This window comes from Triturus cristatus, chromosome 3_2, assembly GCF_964204655.1.
Source record: "Triturus cristatus chromosome 3_2, aTriCri1.1, whole genome shotgun sequence".
NCBI classification, from domain to species: Eukaryota; Metazoa; Chordata; class Amphibia; order Caudata; family Salamandridae; genus Triturus; species Triturus cristatus.
In genome coordinates this window covers 85,261,862-85,284,092 of record NC_140584.1, presented here as the reverse complement: position 1 = coordinate 85,284,092, position 22,231 = coordinate 85,261,862, and the positions used below count along the sequence as shown (strand labels likewise).

Sequence of the window (22,231 nt, the reverse complement as noted above, 5' to 3'; positions counted from 1 at the left end):
AAAAGGAGATGATCCCCACTAATATTACCTCCATAAGAGACAGTCTAGGAAATGTACACAGTGGACAAGTAGAAATAAGCACAGTCATTCATACATTCTATAAGTGGTTATTCATGAATCATATATGATTAGAGGAACCAAGAGAATAACCGATCATAACCACACAAGGCCTAAAACAACTAATCCCAGAAAACTGAGCCCAATTGGAAGAAGCCAAAAAACCTGAAGAAGTGTCTGTGGCCATAACAGAATTTAACACCTGTAAGGCCCACAGAACGAATGGGCTCCCAGCAGAATGGCATCAAACTTGCAGTGATCTTCTGGAGAATAGGGTACTACAGGTCTATCAGGAGAAGCTGGAGGTGTGTGTCCTTCCAAGGTCTATGAGGGAGGCCTTAATAACAGTACAGCTAGAGTCAGCCAAAGACCCACTTTATTTCAAGGCCTAAAGGCTGCTGGCCATGCTTAATGACAATAATATGATTTTAGGCAAGTTGCTGGCACTCAGACGATAGACCATAATCGGACAGCTGGTAGATATGTACCGAGGTGTTTTCCTACCTGGCAGACGAACAGCACTTAATAACATTTGCTTTTAATATGTAATAATTGAAACTGCCGACATAGACAAAGACTTGACATTAGTGTTGTTGGACACAGAAAAAGCCTTTGACACAGTATTCTGGCATTACCTGTTTGCATTAGTGAATTTCAGACCCACCCTTCCAAAAATGGTTAAATTACTCTACTCAAAAGCCATTTGCGAGTGTGAAAACCAACAGGGTAATCTCAAAAGGATGAAAATTGGAGAGGGCCACACGGCGGAGTTGCCCGTTGTCTCCATTATTATTTGCTTTGCAATGGAACCACTGGCATGCAAGCTTAGATCCTCACTGAGTAAATGGGCAATAGAAATGCAGAATTGTAAAAGCGTGGTGTCGCTATATGCAGATGACCTGTTGATTTACTTTACTATGCCTCTTATATCCATGGCATTATTGACGAGGACATTGAAACCGTTTTTAGAGCAGTCGGGCATAAACAAAGATTATCATTGCTATTCCCATTAACAGCACTAGTTTAATGTCCCTGAAGATAATCTCCCACAAACGGGCATGCCCTAGGAAATGGTAACATTCCACTATCCGATTAAAAAAGCCCTAACTAGTCTAAATTTGGGGGTAAAAGAGAGTAGAGTTAAAATTGAGACTTTAATATGACACACAAAGGGGGGAGGCGTTGTGTTCCAGACCTGGAAGCTTAATATGGTGGCTCAGTTTCAGTTTGCAGCAGGTTGGTTTAGCAAACAAATTGGAATAGATAAAGACTTACTGAGTGGATCAGTGGAAAATGATGCACTTGCAAATATTTATCTAAAGTGGTTCTAAAGCCTCCTGGTAGTAGATAACATGTTGCAAGTGTAATGATTGTACCATTCAAGATGTAGGAGTAGGCTACCCTACACACAGAATGTACTCCTTTGGCTTCTATCTGAATTTGAGTAGCTGACTAAGCGATTATATGTAAGCAGCTGGGAGAAAGGCGGCTGCATGACAGCTGGAGGCCTACATGGAAGTGGATCACTAGAATCACTAGAGAGAGCTGTGGTGGTTACCAGCTAGATACAGGGCAGTTCCTTGTCTGTGAAAAGAACAGCAAAAAAGATCTAGCGATGCACCCAGGAGATCTTACGAATGGCCGCAGTGCTAGAACTGTCAGTTAAAGGAGATTACTGAATGGGAGTTACCTCTAGGCTGCACACTGCCACAAGAATGAACACAACAAAACAGCAACGGACAACACATACAAAGTTGGAAACCTGCTGCAAAATGCAGTTTACACATGGGTATGAGACTCTCATGCTTATACGCACTGTGTCCCGTAACATCAGATTTCGACTCCTACGTTTTAATTGGGTACAGAGAACATACATTACCACCGCAAGAATTGTCCCTAACCTACCCACCATTCAAAGCTAAACTGCCACAGCCCCATATAGCTACCGGGCCGCAGGACTCACTTTTTGATGGGCACCTTTGAGAAGACTGTTAGACAGTCCCAAATGGGGCATTTCTCGAGCTCCATGAACCTGTAATCACTCCACTCATCCCTATGGGCAATATGATAGTCCCCAGTCCATGGGAGTGCAGAGGAAACCACACCATTTGGGTTCCCTTTGCTAGTGAAACACACCATAGCTGAGTGGACCTCAAAAATTTGTGTGGTGAGTAGTGGGTAAAGAAAACATTTGATAGAGATACTGGGATATTCTCAGATGACACAAGGGGATAAAAACAGCAATGCAAGGTTTGAAATGACAGCAGGAGGCATCACCAATGCATCAAACGGAAAGCTGTACAGAAAGCCCTCCAAGTGGGATGATGACTGCACATGGAAATGGACTTTCAAACCTCTCTCCATGAGTTCTACACAAAACGGACGTCGGAGTTGAAATGAAAGAAGGAGAAGAAAAGCTTTTGTGAGGTTTGTTGACCCTGAGATATGGTTGCGATAAAGGGCAGAGTGATGGAGGTGGAGGAGAAGTTGAAGAAAGTGATCGCTGAGGCAGCTGTGGAAGATAACAAGTTCAAGGATATGGAAACTACAATTGAAACTCTGCATCTGAAATATTACTGTTTCGAGAACTGAGCACAAAGGACAATGTATTCAGTCAGTCAGTCAAAGTTACTTTATTCGGTTCATAGCAAAAACCATAAAAGTACGACGAACATAAAACAATACAACCATTGTAAAAACATTTGACATAAAATTACAGACGTATTAAAAAACACATTTTTAGTCAAAATTCAGAAATGATATACACTATAAACATGTGATCTTTTTCCTCAATCTCATTGATATTACTAAAAAAGTGGCTATGTTAAATATCTCCCATGGAGAACCCAACATCTGAAGATACATGAGTGCTGGTTTTACCTGTCTGAAACCTTTATTTTTTAATAGAGGAATAATGTATTTTTTACGGATTAAAGACAGGTGGCCACAAAAGAAGATAAAGTGCGCGGTATCTTTTATGGAAAATCTGTCGCACGAACAGATCCCCAAATCCTTCTCCTTAGTCCAACCAGGAGAATCAGTAAGTAAAAGATGGAATTTGTTCATTCTGAACCTAATTAATAAAAAACGGTGGTTCATCATGTTAACAATACCCAAGTAAGGCTCTAAACTGTTAGATGTAGTAATCAACTGATGTGCCTTTACAGTGGGTTTGAGTAATTCCCTTTCTTCCCTTATTAACATAGCCCTCTGTTTATGGGTGACTTTAGCCCATTTTAAATCCCCCTTTACTATAATGCTTGGATTTTCAAATAACTCAGGTCGACCCAGGTACCTGGCTAGATATTTAATATAATTCAACCACGGGATAGCTTTGCCATACTCTAAAGATAGGCAATCTTTTAAAATTGCGTGATTCAGTTCTAGTTCAGGATTTAGCCAAATTGAAATCCATTTCAGGAGTGGGGCAATAGCTATGCAATCAGTTAAGTAGTCAATCCCACACTCTTGGTGGACAATATAGCCCGATGTTGAACAGGGGAGGGATAATAAAGATTTTAAAAATCTATTTTCTACAACCTGCAGATCGGAGATATTTTTAAATCCCCACAAATCAGCACCATATAATGCAATGGAGGTGCATTTGGCTACGTAAATATTCAACATGGCTTGCATGGGCTTCACCCCCAATTTGCGTCCAAACTCCAAAACAGCAAGTGTGGCCCTAGCAAAAGCATTGCGTTTGGCAGCTAATTGTGGGGCCCAGGTGGACTTGTCATCAAAAATGACACCTAAATAAGGGAATCTCGTAACCCGTGATAAAACATGACCTTCACAAAACATAGTCTTTACTCTCTTTGATTTGGTACCCACAATCATCACATGGGATTTGGATAAATTCACTCCAAGGTCAAGTGCAATCATGAATTTTGCAAAAGAATCTAAAAGATTTTGGAGCCCTACAGCCGTGCGTGCTAAGAGCGCGGCATCGTCAGCCTACAATAATGCTGGAATGGCGAATTTGCCTGCCCTGGGAATGTCCCTGCATGACTTAATTAATGTAGAACCCAAATCATTAATATAGAGTGTAAAAAGCAGGGGGGCTAAAATGCATCCTTGCCTAACGCCGTTAGTGATTCCTATCTTATCCGTGGAATTGCCAAGACGGTCATATCTGACCGTGGCGGTGAGGTCTCTATGCAAATCCGCTAGGAAATAAACAATATTAGCATCTATTCCACATTTAAGTAGTAACCCCCACAATTTTGAACGATTCACTCGGTCAAACACCGAGGACAAGTCCATAAAGGCCAGATACAAGGCCCCTTTTTTTGCAATGGTATACTTGCCTATTAAAAGTTGAAGGTTCAGGCTCTGGTCTATGGTCCCGCGGCCCTTACGAAACCCATATTGTAGACACGAGAGAGTAGCTGTGTCTTCTAACCAATCAGTTAGTCTGCCCAGGACCACACGCCCCAGAACCTTCACAGCTGAATCAATAAGGGAGATAGGCCGATAGCAACTGGGGTCCCCCCTGTTGCCTTTCTTAAAAATGGGTATGATCACTGATTCGGACCAGGTGTCCGGAATCCCAGCGACACATACCCGGTTAAAAACATTGGTTAGAACTATGGACCAAGTCTCAGGATCAGATTTGAAGAGGTCCGCTGGTACGCCATCGGGGCCGGGGGCCTTATGACTTGTCATTTTGCCGATGGCCTCAACCACCTCTGTCTTAGAGACTAATAAAGTATATGGGTTCACAATAGTGGAAGAGATACTCCATTCACCACAAGTGCCCATTTCATAGACTGATTTAAAATGAGAGTGCCACGATTGTTTCCCGATGCCGCAGTCTAGTTGATCATTACCTGTATCACAAAAGAAGGGTTTATTAACCACTGACCAAAACTTTGCACTATTTCTTATAACATCCACACAGGAAAGTTCTTCCCATGCTTCCTCCCTGATCGTCTTTTTCCTGGCATCCAAAGTTTTCTTGTATTCTTTTCTCAACCCCGAGACCAAGATCCTGTTTACTGGCTTAGATTTCAAGGCGGCCTTTAGCTTTCTGTTAGCGGTTGAACAGCTTTTATCAAACCAGCCTAGCTCAGCCTTATCCTTATGTTTTCCAGGACAGCTCAAATCTGCTAAGATCTGACTACAGATAGCTGAATATGCCGCTAGAACCTCATCATCCCCTGCTTCGAGATCCAAGCACGTATTTAACTCAGATCCTACCTTGCTTTTTAAGTTGTTGTAAAAGTCGCCTGGAATTACTTTGCTCCATCTAATTCTACGATCCTGATCTGATGGGCGAATATCGGATTTATCCACTGTTGTTGGAGGTTTAACAGGTTTTTTAAGAAGGTGCCAAAGACTAAGGGTCACGGGGTTAATTGTCACTAAAATGGGTCCAGGTCGTCATGTAACTTTTAATATTAACCCCAAAAGCAGAACTAACAAAAATGTAATCAATGACTGAGTCTTTCCCAGTTCCTTTAAAAGTGGGGATAATTTCGCCCTCCATAGACGGGAGAAACAAACCATGGTCTGCCAAAATAGATTCGAGAATATCTCCCGCCACTGTATGTTCGAAATGTGCAGCCCTTGATTCGATCGGTCCCAAAGGATCCGAGGAGAAGCATTGAAGTGGACAGCCATGGATGTTAAAATCACCCATCACTATAGTAAGGCAATTCTTACTGTTAAGTTTATTAGTCTCCTTGTGATCAGCTAGAAAACTGTTTAATGCGGCCAGGTGATCGGTCGTGGCAACTCTATCATATGAGTTATAGAAATTAACTACCAAAAAATCAGATCCCTCATTCATCAAAATAAAAAGCAATTTGACGAGCCCGTTTCTAGTTGAGAGAATGAGCCGGGTATAGATGCTGAGATTAAAGTAACCAGCCCACCCTTCGCCCTCCCAGAACTAGTCGGGGTGGCGGATACGAAGAAACTCTCATACCCGTCAATATACAACGTATCCTCTGTGTCCCATGTCTCTTGCAAACCAATAATATCACCCGAGTTAATTAGATCTCTCCAAGCAGGATCATCTAATTTACTTTTTAGACCTGCTATATTCCAGGAGATCAATTCAGATGAAAGACCCGGTGATTCCTGATTTGGTCCTACTGAAATGGAAACATGATTTGGAAGTTTCACAGCTAGAGGGACAGGAACTTGTGTGTCAGGGGTAATAATTTGATCACAAGTCCTTAGTCACTCGATTTCTTCCAGATTGGAAAAGACATCAAATCTATTAGAGACTGGGACAGCAAAGTTATTGATAGGACCGAGTCTATTAGGTTGGATAGAAAACGTTGATCTGATGTGGGATGGAGGATAAAAGAAACCCAAGGGGAGAATATTCACGTAGTCTTTATGGATTCTCACAGACCCTGCCTGTCTTAAAATGTCATTTACCAGCCCTGGGGATCTAAAGCTTATAACAATACAGTCTCCCTCTAGATGTTTAGCAGTCTTTCCTACCCATGGTACCCTTCTGATCATCATGAAATGCTTATTGAGATGATGACCCAGAACCGTTTTATTAGACAAGTGGTGAAGAGCCTTGTTTTTCAGAGAGGTCCAATGTTCCTTTTTATCACGCTCCAGTTTGGGCACATTGGCTAGGATTATAGTGTAGGGGCATGCCTCAGCCGGTAAATGTAAGGAAAAATCCCCTCCTTGCTGAGGTGCAGGAAAATATGGGCCCCCCTCCTTAGTCTGCATTTGCCCTTCCTTTCCTAAGGTCTTGCCTAAGTTGTCTTTAGCTGGTTGGAAAGTATTAGATCCTGAGCAGTTGGGCACTACAGGAGGGACTGGTTGTTGTGAAGGAGTAATCATGGAACTCAACAAGTTATCTACAGAAGCCGTAATTGTGCTTAATGTATCCCCTACTACAATGTTTGAGCCTGTTTTAAGCACTTTACTACTAAGGTGAGATTCCATAATACTAATACGGTCCTCAATACGCTTCAGAGTAACTATTAGGGGCTGAATAAGTGACGTGAGATGTGCTTCCATAGTTGTAACAATACTAGACATAAGTGTCTCCCTGCTCTGGTCCACACCTAAGTTGGGACTAACACGCCTACTCTCACTAGAATCTGCCCTATCTAAGTGAAGAGAGCTAGAATTAACTCGCTCCGACCCAGAAACAGTGGTAATAGTCCTTGGTTGCTTTGCCTGCTTTCGATTTCCCACAGGGTTTTTATTAGCTTTTCTTTTGCCCGTGACAATTTTCCCCCCATTGAACATAATATCATTTTTGATCCTGGACTGTCTAGTATGAATAGCCACAGGTGAAGAGGCTATACTGTCTGTACTTAAAAGTGTAATGGCGGTAGGAATACAGTCTTCCACAATCGACTCACTAGGAATCACACGGGGATACAATACAGCCGGTGTGGCATTAGGGGAGGAAATGCCATCTGAGGGTAGCGGGATACTTAAATGTCCAGTGGGCTCAAGAGATGGTCGGCGTTCAACCAGTGCGATTTCATTCACTACGGCAGTTTCAGCCTGTTTTAAATAATTGTCCAATGTCCCCATGCCTGCAGCCCTCGTGCTTGATTTAGAGTGCCCTCTTGTCATGACTCACACAGGTGATGGATAATTACGTAAAGAGTGCTTTGTAAAACTCACCCCAGAACGGATGACAATGAAGGTTCTGACAAGATGTAAGGGGATAGTCCCAACCCAACCTCTTTCGTCCGGCCTAAGACGGCCCGCCCTTTGCCCGGGCTTAGCCCGGCGCCCGCCCGCGCGCGTCCTGCGACGCGGGGGAAGCAGCGATCTTTTATGCGCCTCCGGGCGCTTCGATGTCGTCAGGGAGCGCCGGGGCACCTGGGAGTTGTAGTTTTCCCCGCTCCGGGCAGCGCGATGAAGTGGCAGCCTACAGCCAGCGAGGGAGCACCAACAGAGTCAGCGGCGCGATAGGGAGGGCAAGGACGGCACCCCCGTCAAGGAGCAGGAGCAGGACAGTCTGGTAGGTTTTTCGAATTTCGCGCTTTCCCTTCAGAATGCTATGGAGGAAGTGGACGGGTCAGACATGGTTAAGTATGCAAGCCTACTGCTTGAACAAATTCGCTATATGAAGGAGGGTACCATAATCAGTGTAGAGAGAACAAAGTTGGTCCTACTTGTCCAAGGAGTTAAATGTCTAAGAAATATTGTTGTCATACTTTCTCTCCATCCACAGAAAAAATTGCTTATGAGAGAAGCGAGAAAATTGGACCATATCCAGTTCAGAGATGATCAACGAATCCCCCCTGCAAGACTACGACTCTAGTACCTTGCTGAAGCGAAAAAGCCTTCAACTGGTCATTTATGTGTAGTCCTAGTAGAAAATGAGAGATTGCTGTACATTTCCATGTGCATTACAATTTCACGTCAGGCAGAAAAAAGTTCACTTCAGGCCAGTGAAGGAGTGGCCATACCTTGGGAGCCCATAGAGAAGACATTGTATCCACTGCTTCTATTCCCAGAAGCATAGCCAACTGGAAGGCACCATGCCTAGGAAGCAAAGACAGAGATCATGGAACGGATAAAATCCAAGAATAGGAGAACAGACTGAGCCATACTATGTAATTAAATTGATATTGAAATAGAGAGGAGAGAGGGCCCACATTGCTAAGTGGTTGGGGTTGGAACATTATACTTCGATAACCCCAGAGATGTTTTAAGGCATGTGAGCATTTACAAGGGGCCCCTAAAAACGTAAACCTTCTCTCTGTCTCACCTCTGTTTATATCAGTATGTCCAGTTTTTCTCCTCAGCCTACGTCTACCTCTGTCTTTCCTTGTACAATGTAATTTTAAATATTTTTGGGTCCCTGTGGAAGGCATAGCTCAGATATTGTTCATTGAACCCATTTCTGAAAGTTTGGTTAGCATTATGCAGGCCAGAATTTGCATAAATAGGGTAATACAAATCAAAGTTGTTCCTAACAGGGAAGCCCAAAATATGTCTTGCCTACAGCCCCAATATTGTTGAGATGACACTGGGTAACCATGTGGTTGAACAGACATCATATCAAAGGCTAAAAGTAAAGACACATGCCGACACCTTAACTTCCTTTGCTTCAACCAGATTTTGCTCCATTTGCCTGTTCACATAAATCCATGCATGCATGGATATGCTTTCCATGAAAAAAGTAGGCTCCATAAGTATGGGTCCAAGAGGTGTTGTAGCCATCCCAAAATAACCTTGTTGGAGTTGAGAAGGTGAATGAGCAGTAAACATGCCTTGAAAATTAGTTTTTAGCTTGTCGCATTTGGGGTGCGCTCAAAGCCAGAGGTAAAATGTAAGGCTGTGTTTTCTGACAAATTGCTACTTATTATCTGACTACAAACTGCGAGGATTTTGTGACATGAACTATGTGACAATCTTGCTGGAATACAGGGAATGTGTGAGATAGGCTGTAATGTGTTTCTAACTCACAACAAGATCTAAATGCCTGTAAATGTAGTGTTCAAATATTCCCAAAATATATCTGCAGTTAGGAAAGCACAAACAAAGCATTTTTTTTGTAATTCTGAAGTGTAATGGAAACAAAGATGTTATTAGGATGAAAACATTTCAAGAAACTTTACTTGGTGATGCACAAATTATAAATATTTCCTGGAATCCAATTTCCACACATTATCGTTTGTGTGCTATACAGTTTTATCAGTAAAACTGCACGTCTGTGTAAATTTAATGGCCATTTCAATGGTAAATGCGCTTTCCATTATGACAGTGCGCATCCTCACCATGTTTTAATAATACATTTACAATAGTGTCCTCCAAAGTGTACCATTGGCTACATACTACACCCATACCACTGTCCTGCAGAATCAAAGTGGCTCATTTGCTACACTTATTCTGTTTGTGACGCTTGGATTTTTTGCAATCCCTATGACTTCTGTGATGTTACTTTGATGTCAGCATCCCTACTCTGAAAATTGTCCCAGCACCTTTGATGTAAGTCCTCTTCAGATACTACACCTAGTTGGGTCCAATACCCGGCCTGCTTGAATCCACCCACATTTATTATCATTGGTTTGCTTTTACTGCCTAAGTGTCTGAATCAGGGCAATCTCCCTTTGTCTTGTGAGTAACCACTGTAAAGTAGGTTCCATCCTGGACTAGGGTTGGGCTGGGACAGAAAAAGGCCCAGGCACCAAAATAGAAGGGGCATTAGTGAATTAGGAAGCTAAAAAAGTGGCCCATGTTAGCAAATTGGGGCATTTTCGAGCTTGTAAAGACACGCTGTATAGGTATTTTGCAAGGTATGGAAGATCGCATGATTTGTGCTTGCTGCAGGCAACGTTTGTTCTAACATCAAGGAAATTAACAATAAACATCATCCCAGTAGACCATAAACAGGCCCTCAAACAGCCACAGAAATGACCCACACACTGGCTTGTAAGACCAGCCATGTGGGCAGTGTCTGATTGCCCTAAAGCCCAGCCCAACCCAGTAGTATAACATAAAATGATGAGGACCCACTGCAGAATGTAATGAGGGGGGCCCCTGTGTATCTTATACTACACATACCTACATTGACCTTGGTCAGAATAGGGACTCTCTGAAGTGCTCGGGCCTCTTGAAGGGCATTGCTAAAAAAGGAAAGAGAAACATAGAAGATATGTTGTTTCCTATTATTCTAGGAACAATCAGGAAACCAGAGTTCGGACATCATAGGACTTCTGCCGCGCTTCCGAGGAAAGTCATCCGTATGGAAGAGGAAACCTCACACACATAATAGTGTCATGCTTCATTATCGGTATCCTCTCCCCTCCCTGGTAGGTCAATGCCAACAGGGTGGACTCAACCTCCTTGAAAACTTTAAAGGAAGGAGGGAGTTCTAAGATAAAAACTACTGGACAAGGTGCGATCTAGACTATCTAAAAATACCTCTGTGTTCCTCAGTTCTCACTGTTAATTATGAGGACTGGGTATATCTAAAAACAATCACAAGCGGGTATATTGAGGGCAATGACTTAAACCCGTCTCTCATCTGCCAACATATTTCAGCCAAATGATGGTAGCCTAACAGGTCTGGGGCATTCTTCAGGGATTGTGGATTCCTTCAGCTAGCTTCTGTGTCTCTAATAGTCACTTAGTAATATACTATTAAAAGATGTAAACTACCCAGGGGAATCCTACCTTGAACTTGATCTAGTGTTACACACACACACCTCTTTGGGTAGAGATTGACACAAAATACAACTTATTTAGAAAATATTAAAAATAAGAAGTGGCGAGAGACTTTTCTGCATTAGCAGATACATATATTACAATTGAAAAGTGGACTTGCAAGTGCATTTTCATGGTACACCACTGCAAACAGAAAGACGTGAAGGGTGAAATAGCATGTCAACCCTCCCAAATGCACATGCAACCTTGACAAATGACTTTATTAGTGTCAAATGCCCAAGATATCTTAGTAGTAACATGACTATTCCTTACCCTAGACTTTAGGGGATACCGGCTGTCTAGTAATGGAGGGGGTGATGTCCTTTGTAGTCACACTCATTATAAGGTGACAATTATTAGTTCTACCTAGAGGAGAGTAGCTCCTGCCCATAGTGCATCCCATGGGGCCTAACATGCCTCAACACCAGTACTTCTTTTAGGGGGCACATAACAAGAATAAAAGTATTTAGTAGTTCATTCCCACCTAGCATCCTATTACTGGGGGCCGTGGTTGTGCTTTAAAACTAAGGTGTTCATAATCAATCTGTACCTAGTTGGCCACAATGGGTAATGCATGGCAGTCACCGTCCCATTATGAGAACAAGAGGGTTTTATATGAACAATATGTGTGTTGTACTCTGTTCATTCACTCCATACTGTCTTAGCAATAATGCTGGGATGTTTTTTGCGTATCTTATTATTGTGAATAACAACGGATCGTCGAAAATCACGTCCAAACTCTGGATTCCAAATTTTTTTAGAATATTAGGAAACAACATATCTTCTATGTTTCTCTTTCCTTTTTTGGCGCTGCCATACTTATTTTTGTGGGTTCATTGATTCTCTGGAGGGACTTATGGTGGCCTACCCTCCTCCTCTCTCTTTATGTGTTATTGGCCCCGTGTTACACCACCAATCTGACCCTGTCTCGCCTCTCAGCATGCTTCTCCTTTAACACTGATGACCATGTATATTCACTGGAAAATCCAAAGGTTAAAGTAAGTTAGGTGATTGTCGGTGACAACAATAATGTTTTGAACTTAAAAATAGAGAAAATCACCAGTTATAGTTAGCAGAGCCAACTATAACATATGCCCCGCCATGCTCTGCTCATGACCTCACATATTACATCACTCATGACATGTTCTATTACATTTTTATGACATCGCTGATGACATCTCAAATGACATCAATGATGACATCACTGATGACATCATGCATGCTTCTTTTGTACACATTACACTATAAAATTGTATGGTATTAGAGGCTTGAAAGTAAGTGCAAAATAGCTCAGAATAATACGAAGCATCATTAATGCCATCGTAGATACAACTCCCTTAGGTGTAGCAAGCATGTGTTATGTGTAACATTGACCCTCTACCATACACTTCATGGGAAGCCTACTTCACATTAACAATTAACCACAGATATATGTGAACCCTCATTGCACATGGTGTTCAATATGTATACAATTGTTCAGAGAAAGTCAAGCTCATCAAGATACTCATAATATAACTTCAAACCGTGGCAGGGTTACAGTCTTGCGCACATCCAAGGTCCTGTCAACTGTATCAATCAATATCTGAAAAATGCTCTAGGGAAAATCAAGGGGAACAGCCACCTATGCCCCAATGTTCCTCCGTCACATAAGTCACAAAGGAAAAAAATTGAAAAACAAAAAAGTTCCCGAGCAAGAACAAGGCAGTTAAGCCTATGAGCAACAATTTTCAATAGCAATTATAGAGAAACTGATTTAGAGTCCAATAAGTCAAACAAACAATTTTCTTCTTTTATTTCTTTAATCTTCTTTGTTCTTTCTCACTGCTTCCATAGTGACATATTGGCATCATAAAAATGCCAAAATGAGATTAGTAGCCATCAAGATACTCAACATCTGTTTCAAAATTATTTTCCTACTCCGGACAACTTTTATCTGTATCATACCGCTCACAGTCACCAGCATACAAAGAGAAAGGAAGTTGATATGAGCAGTGGTGGCTGGTGACATTTGAAAGTGGTGAACCGTAAATCAATTGTCGTACTTCACTATGGCGAGCGAGCCTGAACCACCTACAGGGGGCGGGTTCAGGGAACATTTTGAATAAAAGAGTGGGCAAATGGTGCATTTTCAAGCAACTCCAATATGCACCAACCTTAAATGGGACCTGAGCCCTAGACTCCGGGAACCCTACCAAATCTCAAGCCTAAACCCTACAAAACCAGCCTCAGTCTTTTATATTTTCTGGCTGTGCTACCGTTCCAGAACTCCAAATATGACGACTCCCCATTGCAACAGATTTAGACACATGGGTGGTAACACAAAATAAAGAGGTGCACAAATCAACTCCCACATATAGTTACCACCTAGATGGAACAGGCGCTGCCTTCAACATGGGAGTAAAATTAAATTTTAATTTGGTAAAGCAAACAGCTTTTTATCATTTGGCGGACGATATGGTTTAATAAAAATAATTTTGTAAAACTAACACCTCTTTTTTACAGCGCTTAGGAGCAACAAAATAGTAACATGAAACACTCTACTTGTTATTATAAATCTATCAAGCAAATTAATGATATACGATGCCTCTAAGAGATACACAAACGTCACTTTAAAGTCTGCATAGAACGTCGAATCTTCCCTTGACTCCCACCACCCACCTGTTGCCAATATCCAATTCTGTAAACTTGCATAGCCATGCTCCGAACACCAAAAGAGATGACCACGTGGGAAGCTGATTCAAGGCTTATGGGACCAGAAAGAGCGGCCATTTCAAACGCTTTCATAAACCGCTGACAGCTCGAAAGCGGCATACCTCCGGATTAAGTTGTGCAAAAAACAATAAATGTACAGAAACACTCATCACCAGTGCTCCTCGTCATGCGCAGCATTCTGTAAGATCGTTCTTGAATGCCAGAGCCAGTATTTGATATAAGTGATAGGCTAGTGAGCGCCTGCCAGTCAGGTCTCGCGTCTCTTTAACCCCTTCTGTGCCCATGACGAGCTGGACTCGTCATGGGCCGCGGTTGCGCTGTGCCCATGACGAGTCCAGCTCGTCATGAACCCCGCCCGCTAATGAAACGCCCGGCACAGGGCGTGGAAAGGGCGGGGCACTGAAGGGGTTAAACTGGAAGTCTGGCTCACAGGCAGTCTCCCTTCAGACACTGTCCAAACCGGCCAGTTAGCCTCAAGTGCGCACATTGCGTGCTGCATCCTGCCAAGTCGTGTGTTTCCAAGTTATTAAATGTAGGTGCACCTCAAATGAGTTCCTTAAACGGACGCAGTGCACTGTCTGCTTATTTACAGTCTGTTGGGCACATCTGTGTTTAGTATTCCCTGGCTTGGCAAGCCTGTATTCCACATGCACGACCATTCTGAAAAAATATCTGATTTGGGAAACGCATGTTTCTAAAGCACAAATGTTTTCAGCTTCTCTCCCTTTAATACATCACTCGTCCCCCCTTAACCCCCTCTCGTGACACTGGTTAATGTATGTGCGGCTCCTATGCAAGAGGGGAGGGGAAGTGAGGCGGAAAGGGGATGATGTTGCCTGACGGACGCGTGCAGGAGGGCTTGCTGTTGCCGGATGGTGCGCAACAACCAGACACCTGTTTTGTTGCCATTCATCGTGAGCCAGCTGGATCTCCCCCAGCCACTCAGCGTTCAACGTCTCTGACTTAATTGTGGACAATCGTTTCATCTTTTCTTGGCCCTTGTATATTTGATAGTTGATAATGGTGTTCTTTAAATAATGTTCTTCCTTACGCTGACATTTGGCATCTAGGTTAATTCAGTGCTTTAAGTACGAGTATTGAAGCTGGCCATCTTATGGCATTGTGCACAGGACCTATATAGTATTGATACACAGTCCCTGTGTGCCAATCTTTATTGCCTTGTTTTTATATTTTTTCAATGACTGGCTCTTAGCTTTTCAATTGTGTTATTGTTCAGAATGATATTAAAACGTAATTATGTTTGAGAATTTCACCCTTATGTCACCACGAAATGAAAAGTTGTTAACGCCAAATTGGTTGTTTCTGATGTAACAAAGGATATGTAACGTTACTGTACCAAGTTTGAGTTATAAACTGCCTTCTTTTCAATTCCACTCTTTAATGGAAATTCCGCATCTTTCTTAAATGGTTCGTTGAAATAATTAGATATGATACGGTTTCACAAACATTGCCACAGCCTTTAGAGTGAATAATAAAGCAGTTGAATGAAGTATTCTGATCAGAGTACACGGCCCTTGTGTATCTTCCTAGTCGTTGATTACAAACGCGGCTTAGATGTAGGTGATGGGGTGTGATAGGTTTACGCAATTTGCAAGGGACGTGGGTCAGTGGCTAATAACTACTGAACTTTAGCGGTGCTGACTTAAAACCTGTCAGTGCCTTCATCATTCCTCGAGATGTGTGCCGGGGGCGGGTTTGTCAAACTGGGCATATATATAAAGAAAACGTATAGACTTGGTAAATGGCACGTAACTGTAGCTGTCATTATAATGAGGGGAAGGAAGTATTCTTAAAGTTACCACTTTGAGCAAAACACAGTTCCGAGTAGTATTTTAAAATCAGCATGATCCCACTCCCGAGCGCTGTCTGGCGCTTGTGCAGTAAGGCTCACGCTCCTATACTCGCGTGCGGGGGGGGTTGTCGCGCGGGGGAGGTTAAAATAAACCACCATTCTTATTATTAAGCTTACTAAACTTACCTGATCCGCGCTGCCTCTGTGAGTCGTCCTGGGCCGGGGTCCGACTTCCGAGTTGGCGCCTTGGCAAGTACCGCCTGCTCTCAGCCAATCCAGACGCTGCTCCAGCAGCAGCATCAGGATTAGTGTGAGCAGTAATGCGCATGTTCTGTTTAGGGCTTAACATGTTTTTGCGACCAGCCCGAACATGCGCACTAGGCTGCTCATTAGAAGAGCGGCATGGAACAACCCTCGCTCGTCTAATGAGCAGCCTAGTGTGCGCATGTTCAGGGCTGGTCACAAAATGTTTAAGCCCTAAAGAGAACATGCGCACTCTTGCTGTGCGCTCCGCCGACGACCCCCTGCGTGATGGGTTATGGTGAATGTCAATCATTGACACTATTTTGCAGCTGAACGGAACTCCTCTCCTGTAGTTCTGCCCCGCCCCCTTATAAGCCGACTAACCCGGCTCTTGTGGCCACCGCCGGCTGGGATACAGGGATTGCTGCCAGAGTGACGGCAACGCTCAGTGGGGCAATGCCCAAGCGCCCTAATGGACGCACCGCCCCTGGATATGAGTAGAAAAGTGGGTACTGTAAACAGTGATTACTCTATGGAGAGAGTTTACTCTGTACCACACTGTTTGCCAGACAGTGAAACTCTCATGGCAAATACACCAATGAGTATTAAAAAGTATCTAGTAACAACAGTGTACACTATATAAAACACTTGTCAAAAAAGACACTATTCGCTTAAAATAGCCAAGGTCTGAAAGTGCTAAAGATCATGCTACCTGCAGCGTTCATACTGTGGTGAAAACTTTACTGATAGCCCATCCTCTGGAGCAAAAGAAGCACATGCACATAAGTTAATACCTGGTGTGCACACAGTCTTCTACGTTATGTAAAAATTGTCATGCTGAGACAATTCGGTCTAATAACTCAAGGCTGCTTACAATACCTAATATCTACTATGTAGAATATTTGCCCTGTTGGAAACCTTTTCTGCAGAACCAAAACACTTGTGTGGAACATATTCACAAGTAATCAACTGTCATCTGCACACAGTTACTCTTCAATTCACAGATTTATAACATGTTCAATACTGCTACACACCTATAATGCATTATAAGCACATGCGTTTTGTAAACCCTTTGCCCCAATAGCTGGACTCGGATAGTACAAAATATGGTAGAAAATTAATGTATGTTTACCCACCACTATATAAACTATAAAAACAAAACACACATTGAATGATGTCATCAGTGATGTCATTTTGGATGTCATCAGTGCTGTCATAAATGATGTCCTAGAACATGTCATGAGTGATGCAGTATTATGGGGGAGGATTTCTCTACCATTCCCCCTTATGCTGTTTTCTTTTTTAACTTCAGGATAGGGGACTAAGTCCCAGAGTCCTGTAATAACTGCCAGCAACATTTTTCTCATGTCACTGGCAGCCAATCAGAGCGCTCGTTCCTGCAGGAGCCTGACTCCTGCAGGAGTGAGATGGCCCAAAGGAAAAAAAGATCCCTGGGACAAACGCTCTATTTTAATTTTGCACTCCCTCAAGACTCTTGCTAGCCTCTCGTGGACCCAACTGTCCAGATATACAATTATCTTTTAACCTTAATTTCTCAAACACTACTGAACAGATTTACACCAAATCAAAGAAAGCACAATCTGTGGCCCAAGATCCAGTTTCCTGCCAACTTTGGTGTAATTTCATTCAGCGTTTTTGCCTGTAGCCCTGCCTAAAGACGTCTATGGAAAAACCATGGGGATTTTACGTTTTGGGAACCCCCCTCTATTCTCAGTCTCCACTTGACGGATCACCTCAAAACTTCCAATGCACAAACTTGTCAAAAAGTAGCACCTTTTTGGAAAGTTTTGTGGAGATTCGTCGAACAGGGACAACGTTATTAGCAACACATTTCCTATGGAAACTCTAATCTAACTATAACTACCCAATGGCAACTTCCACAGAGTAATATGTCAAAAAAATGTAATCTATATATGTCCCGGGCCCAGCGGGGAAAAAACAAACCCTCACCCACTCACACACCATAGTCCCTCCGAGCACAGCCAAAGGCTGTGTGCAGCGTGGAGTTAGGTGCATGCGGGGTGGAAGTGCAAAGGGGTGGGGGGTTGTCTACAGGGCCTGGCCACAGTACAGCAGTTGTTGTATTCACATATGGTAGTTATATATTACTTTACATTAAAAAAACTGTGAAAATCACAGGAAAAAATAAATGCTACAGGGAAATTATAGTTAGTTTGATGTTTTACCCACACAAAACCATAGAAATTCAGCAGTCCTAGTTCTACTCATCTGAAGAAACTTTATCTTGTGCCCTTACTTAACTTTTGGCCACAAGTTTTAGTTACTTTTATATGACTATAACTGCTGAATATATATATATTAATCATTCCTTATTAGGTTTTTCCAGTAACAAAACAAGTGTAAATAATGCAGACAATAAGAATATGTTCTCAGTCAAGCAGTGTAATTAAAGCATATCAAATGCAGATACTACCAGAAAACAATGCATGGTGGGGGAGTGGATTTAAATTCTAATGGATATCGATTGAAGGGGTGGGGTATGGTAAGCTATCCTAACTATATCCTTTAGTGATTCAGCAGGGGTTTTAATCATTTCAGCTCCAGTGCATAGAGCTTCTAACATTGGAACTCATGAATGATCATGAACACAGCTGAAGTTTAAGCTATAAGTCAGGCCATGCAATCCTGAAAAATGTGTGCATTTTGTATATTTCTCACTAGGGTACCTATGACCTATTAATGCACAGGCAGCATTGTGGTCAGTAAAACAGAGCAGCACTGTGGTATAGCATATGGCAAAGAAGCATATTGAGAAAGTACTGTTTCATCCAACTGATTTTCTTGGTTTCTCCAAGTCACATAGTAGAGTCAAGGAGGTTGACATGGGGAACTGCCAGGAGGTAACTAATTGTGTCTTAAATGAGATTAGTGACATGAGCCACTTCTCTTCACACAGAATGTGCCACCGCTCCAAATGCTCTAATTGTCCTACTGGCCGTGGTTGGCAGCATTATCTTGATTGGATTGGCTCTTCTTGCTGTCTGGAAGCTTCTGGTCACCATTCATGACAGGCGTGAATTCGCAAGATTCCAGAATGAGCGCTCTCGGGCAAGATATGAAATGGTGAGTATTTCCACTGAAAGTAATAGCAAGGCAACCCACTCACTGCCCATGTCATAGACTGTTAATTAATTCCACATGGCATCGGTGATATTAGCAGGGAACGTAATCCACAGACCCCGCATACGCCCATGCCTTGCATGAAGAGAGTGATACACAACACTGTGCAGGGTCCATCTCTTTTGTAGGAGGATGTCACGCAAGGAAATGCATCATCCTGCTTGGCCATCTGTAGGTAATTGGACACACATAACTTTAGTATACCTGCCAGGCAGGACAGAGGGAATGTTATCCACATCACAAAGAATACTTGAGAGGTCATACACAAGGAATGTTATTCACTGGCATGCACATGACTTCCCAGGTCGACACACTTTGCAATCCCCAGACATATACTCTGCCACCTGGAATAATTCTGCAATTATACTTCAGGGTAGACTAAGCCTACAATTGTTCATTTTGTTTTGCATTATAAGAAGAATGTGATTTTGAATAGGGGTGCCTAGATGTTGTCTCCTCCTCTTTGGGTACATTAGTACATGTAAAACATGACCTTCTTGAAACCCATAGTCCATAAGGCCCACATGAATGCACCTCATGATATAAAGTGTGTATCCCTCTCATTCTGTTTACAACAGTTACATGTTAAACCCTGCTCCCTTGAGGTAAATGTATTGTTCGTTCTGTGTTCACTTTCCTCCTCTACCCCTTTTATTATTTCTCAGTTGACATTTAGAGCAGCTTGTCAGCTGTTGATGACCCCGGGACGAGTACTGAGGGAGCTGAGTCTCTACCTTCTTCCAGATGGCATGTGAAGGGTGCTGAAATTAAAGGACGCTTAGAGATTAAATGAAGTAGCTTTTGCAGAGGCAGGAGATTCAAATTCTCACCTTAATTTCCATTTTGAATGTGCTTGTGTTGGCGCCTCACAATTTAAACCAATGCCCAAGGACAGCAGCATCCCATACTAGTGACTGGCCCTCAAGCTTAGATTCCGGATGATAATAATGACATACTTCCGGTGAAATGCAGATTTCATCCAATGAGAGGCATGATCTGAGCCTAATTTACTTCCCTACAGTCCAAACCATTCTGGAGAGCCCATTATGTACCTTCTCTCTCTTTGTACAATGATACACGGATCCTGTTTCTGCAATGGATATGCACACATTGCCATATTATTACACATACATACATCATTGTATGGTACTATTATGAAAAAGGAAATAAAATGGCTAAATAAATGTACCTTCTCTTTCTCTCTCGTTCTGGTGACATTTGCCATCTGCTTGGCATTCAATTTCTTGTAGAGGTCTGTTTTGAAGCATGCCTTTCCATCTTCATGTTCTCCATGGTCCCGGTTACTCAATATTTAATTTGTATGCATATCGCCACCAAACTCTCACCTCCTAATTCCAAATGTTCATAGGATTCAGAGGGGGTTTTCCAGATATCACTCTCCTCAATAGACAAGTGTCGCCAACTGCAGATTCAGGGAGCTGTACTCCATATGCTCTGTACAGGGTGGTCTTCTGCTCTGCTACAAGCCACACCTCAAAATGGTGGACACTCATTCCAGCCACTGCCATCACTTCTCCATCACTTGGTGCCCCTCACCTCCTCCACACACCTTCTGGGAACTATTTGCAATCCATTACCATAGCATTCCTGGGCCCACGAGCAGTCTATCGTTCAACAGGCCGGGTATGGCTTCAGTGTTCAACCACAGTCCCTGGTATCCATGCAGTCACCTAGCCCTTCTCCCTGCTGTGGTGTCCTGAGGGGCCTTCAGCATACCATATCCACCACCCAAAATCTGCTCCTCTGACTCCAAATGGATTCCGCCAATAGATATTGCTATTTCAGGATTGATTAGGTACGGATATTGAGATGGAGGAGCTGAGCCGTTAGTTCAAGAGGCCATTTTGGTTGGCGCTGGCTATGCATCCACATATCAATGTTTCTGACATTGTATATCGCATAAATATCAGAAGGAGCAAATAATTTATATAAATAAAAAATAAATTGGTAGCGTACATGCACTTGTGTCAGTGTATATTTGCCATCATAAGGAAAATTTGATTTCTTTTTAAGTGGATTTCAGTTTATGCACAAGTCAATACCTTTAAAACCTAACAGTGCACAGTTTCATATCAGGATGTTGTACCACCGGATGAGTAGTACAGTACAATAGGCTGCTATTTAGGTGAACTTCAAAATAATGTAATATTATTTACTTAATCCAAATTTTAGTTTTAAATAATGTTTTATTGTAACTGTAATTGCCTTTTTGGTAATATATTTGTTTTTCATTTTTCAGGCAACCAACCCACTCTACAGGCAACCAATCTCGACGCACAATGTGGACATGGTCTACAACATGCTCAACAAGACATATAATGGAGCAATTGACTGATCCTGTCCAGGAGGAGTGGAATCTTTTGAGAGAATTACTTGATTGTTGGAGTGCTTGTGAAATATGGAAGACAGGACGCTTGAATCAATAATAACGTGAAGCAAGAGCCGCAGTCTCCGATTTGCACATTAAAGAGAACTTGCTGGCCTGCGCATTGTCTACGGCTCTTGGATTGCAGCCTTGCTAACTTGCCTTCCTGCATGTGTGCTTTTTGAAGAGCGGGATAGTGGGATTCGTGGTCGAGAAGGAGGCAGGGACACCTTTACTTCCAGCCATCGTTTTTTTGCATTTTAAGACTTGAAACTCAGTTATGAAGTGCTGTGCCGCAGCGTTAAACCTATCGTGTGGAGACGTAAACAGGCAGAACTCCGGACGAACTTGCTCTTTCATGTCTCTAAGAACGTTAGTTGCTTCAAGAAAGGTGGTCAGGGCATATTTAGTGTACATTTAGGGTACAAGATATTTTGCATTTTTTTAATAAAAACAAAGTGAATAACTTTTCTGAATTTTACAATAGTTGCTTACATTTCTGATGGTCATACGCCAACCTGTCTCTCGTAATATATGTATTTATGCAGTATTCATCAGCACAAACCGAGTCAAAACATTGTCAAAAGGTAGCAGAGCTCTGTACAGAGTAAAAGGCAAAGATAGAGTCAACAATTGGTTCATGTGGAAACTGGGTTCTGGGAGCAAACGTGAAATGTTACGCCATCATGTTGTGGTGTTCTTTT

The 22,231-nt window shown here is 42.5% G+C and overlaps 1 protein-coding gene across 2 annotated transcripts in view; it reads left to right on the top strand.

The window, feature by feature from the left end:
* ITGB5 (integrin subunit beta 5) overlaps positions 1-22,008 on the top strand; it is a 522,259-nt gene extending 500,251 nt beyond the window's left edge. For both annotated transcript variants that reach the window (XM_085647299.1, XM_085647300.1), the window contains 2 exons: positions 18,918-19,084; positions 21,402-22,008. In XM_085647299.1, coding sequence (XP_085503425.1) covers positions 18,918-19,084; positions 21,402-21,497 — 263 coding nt within the window. In that variant the 3' untranslated portion in view covers positions 21,498-22,008. The remainder of the gene's footprint in view (positions 1-18,917; positions 19,085-21,401) is intronic.
* The last annotated feature ends 223 nt before the right edge of the window (positions 22,009-22,231 follow it).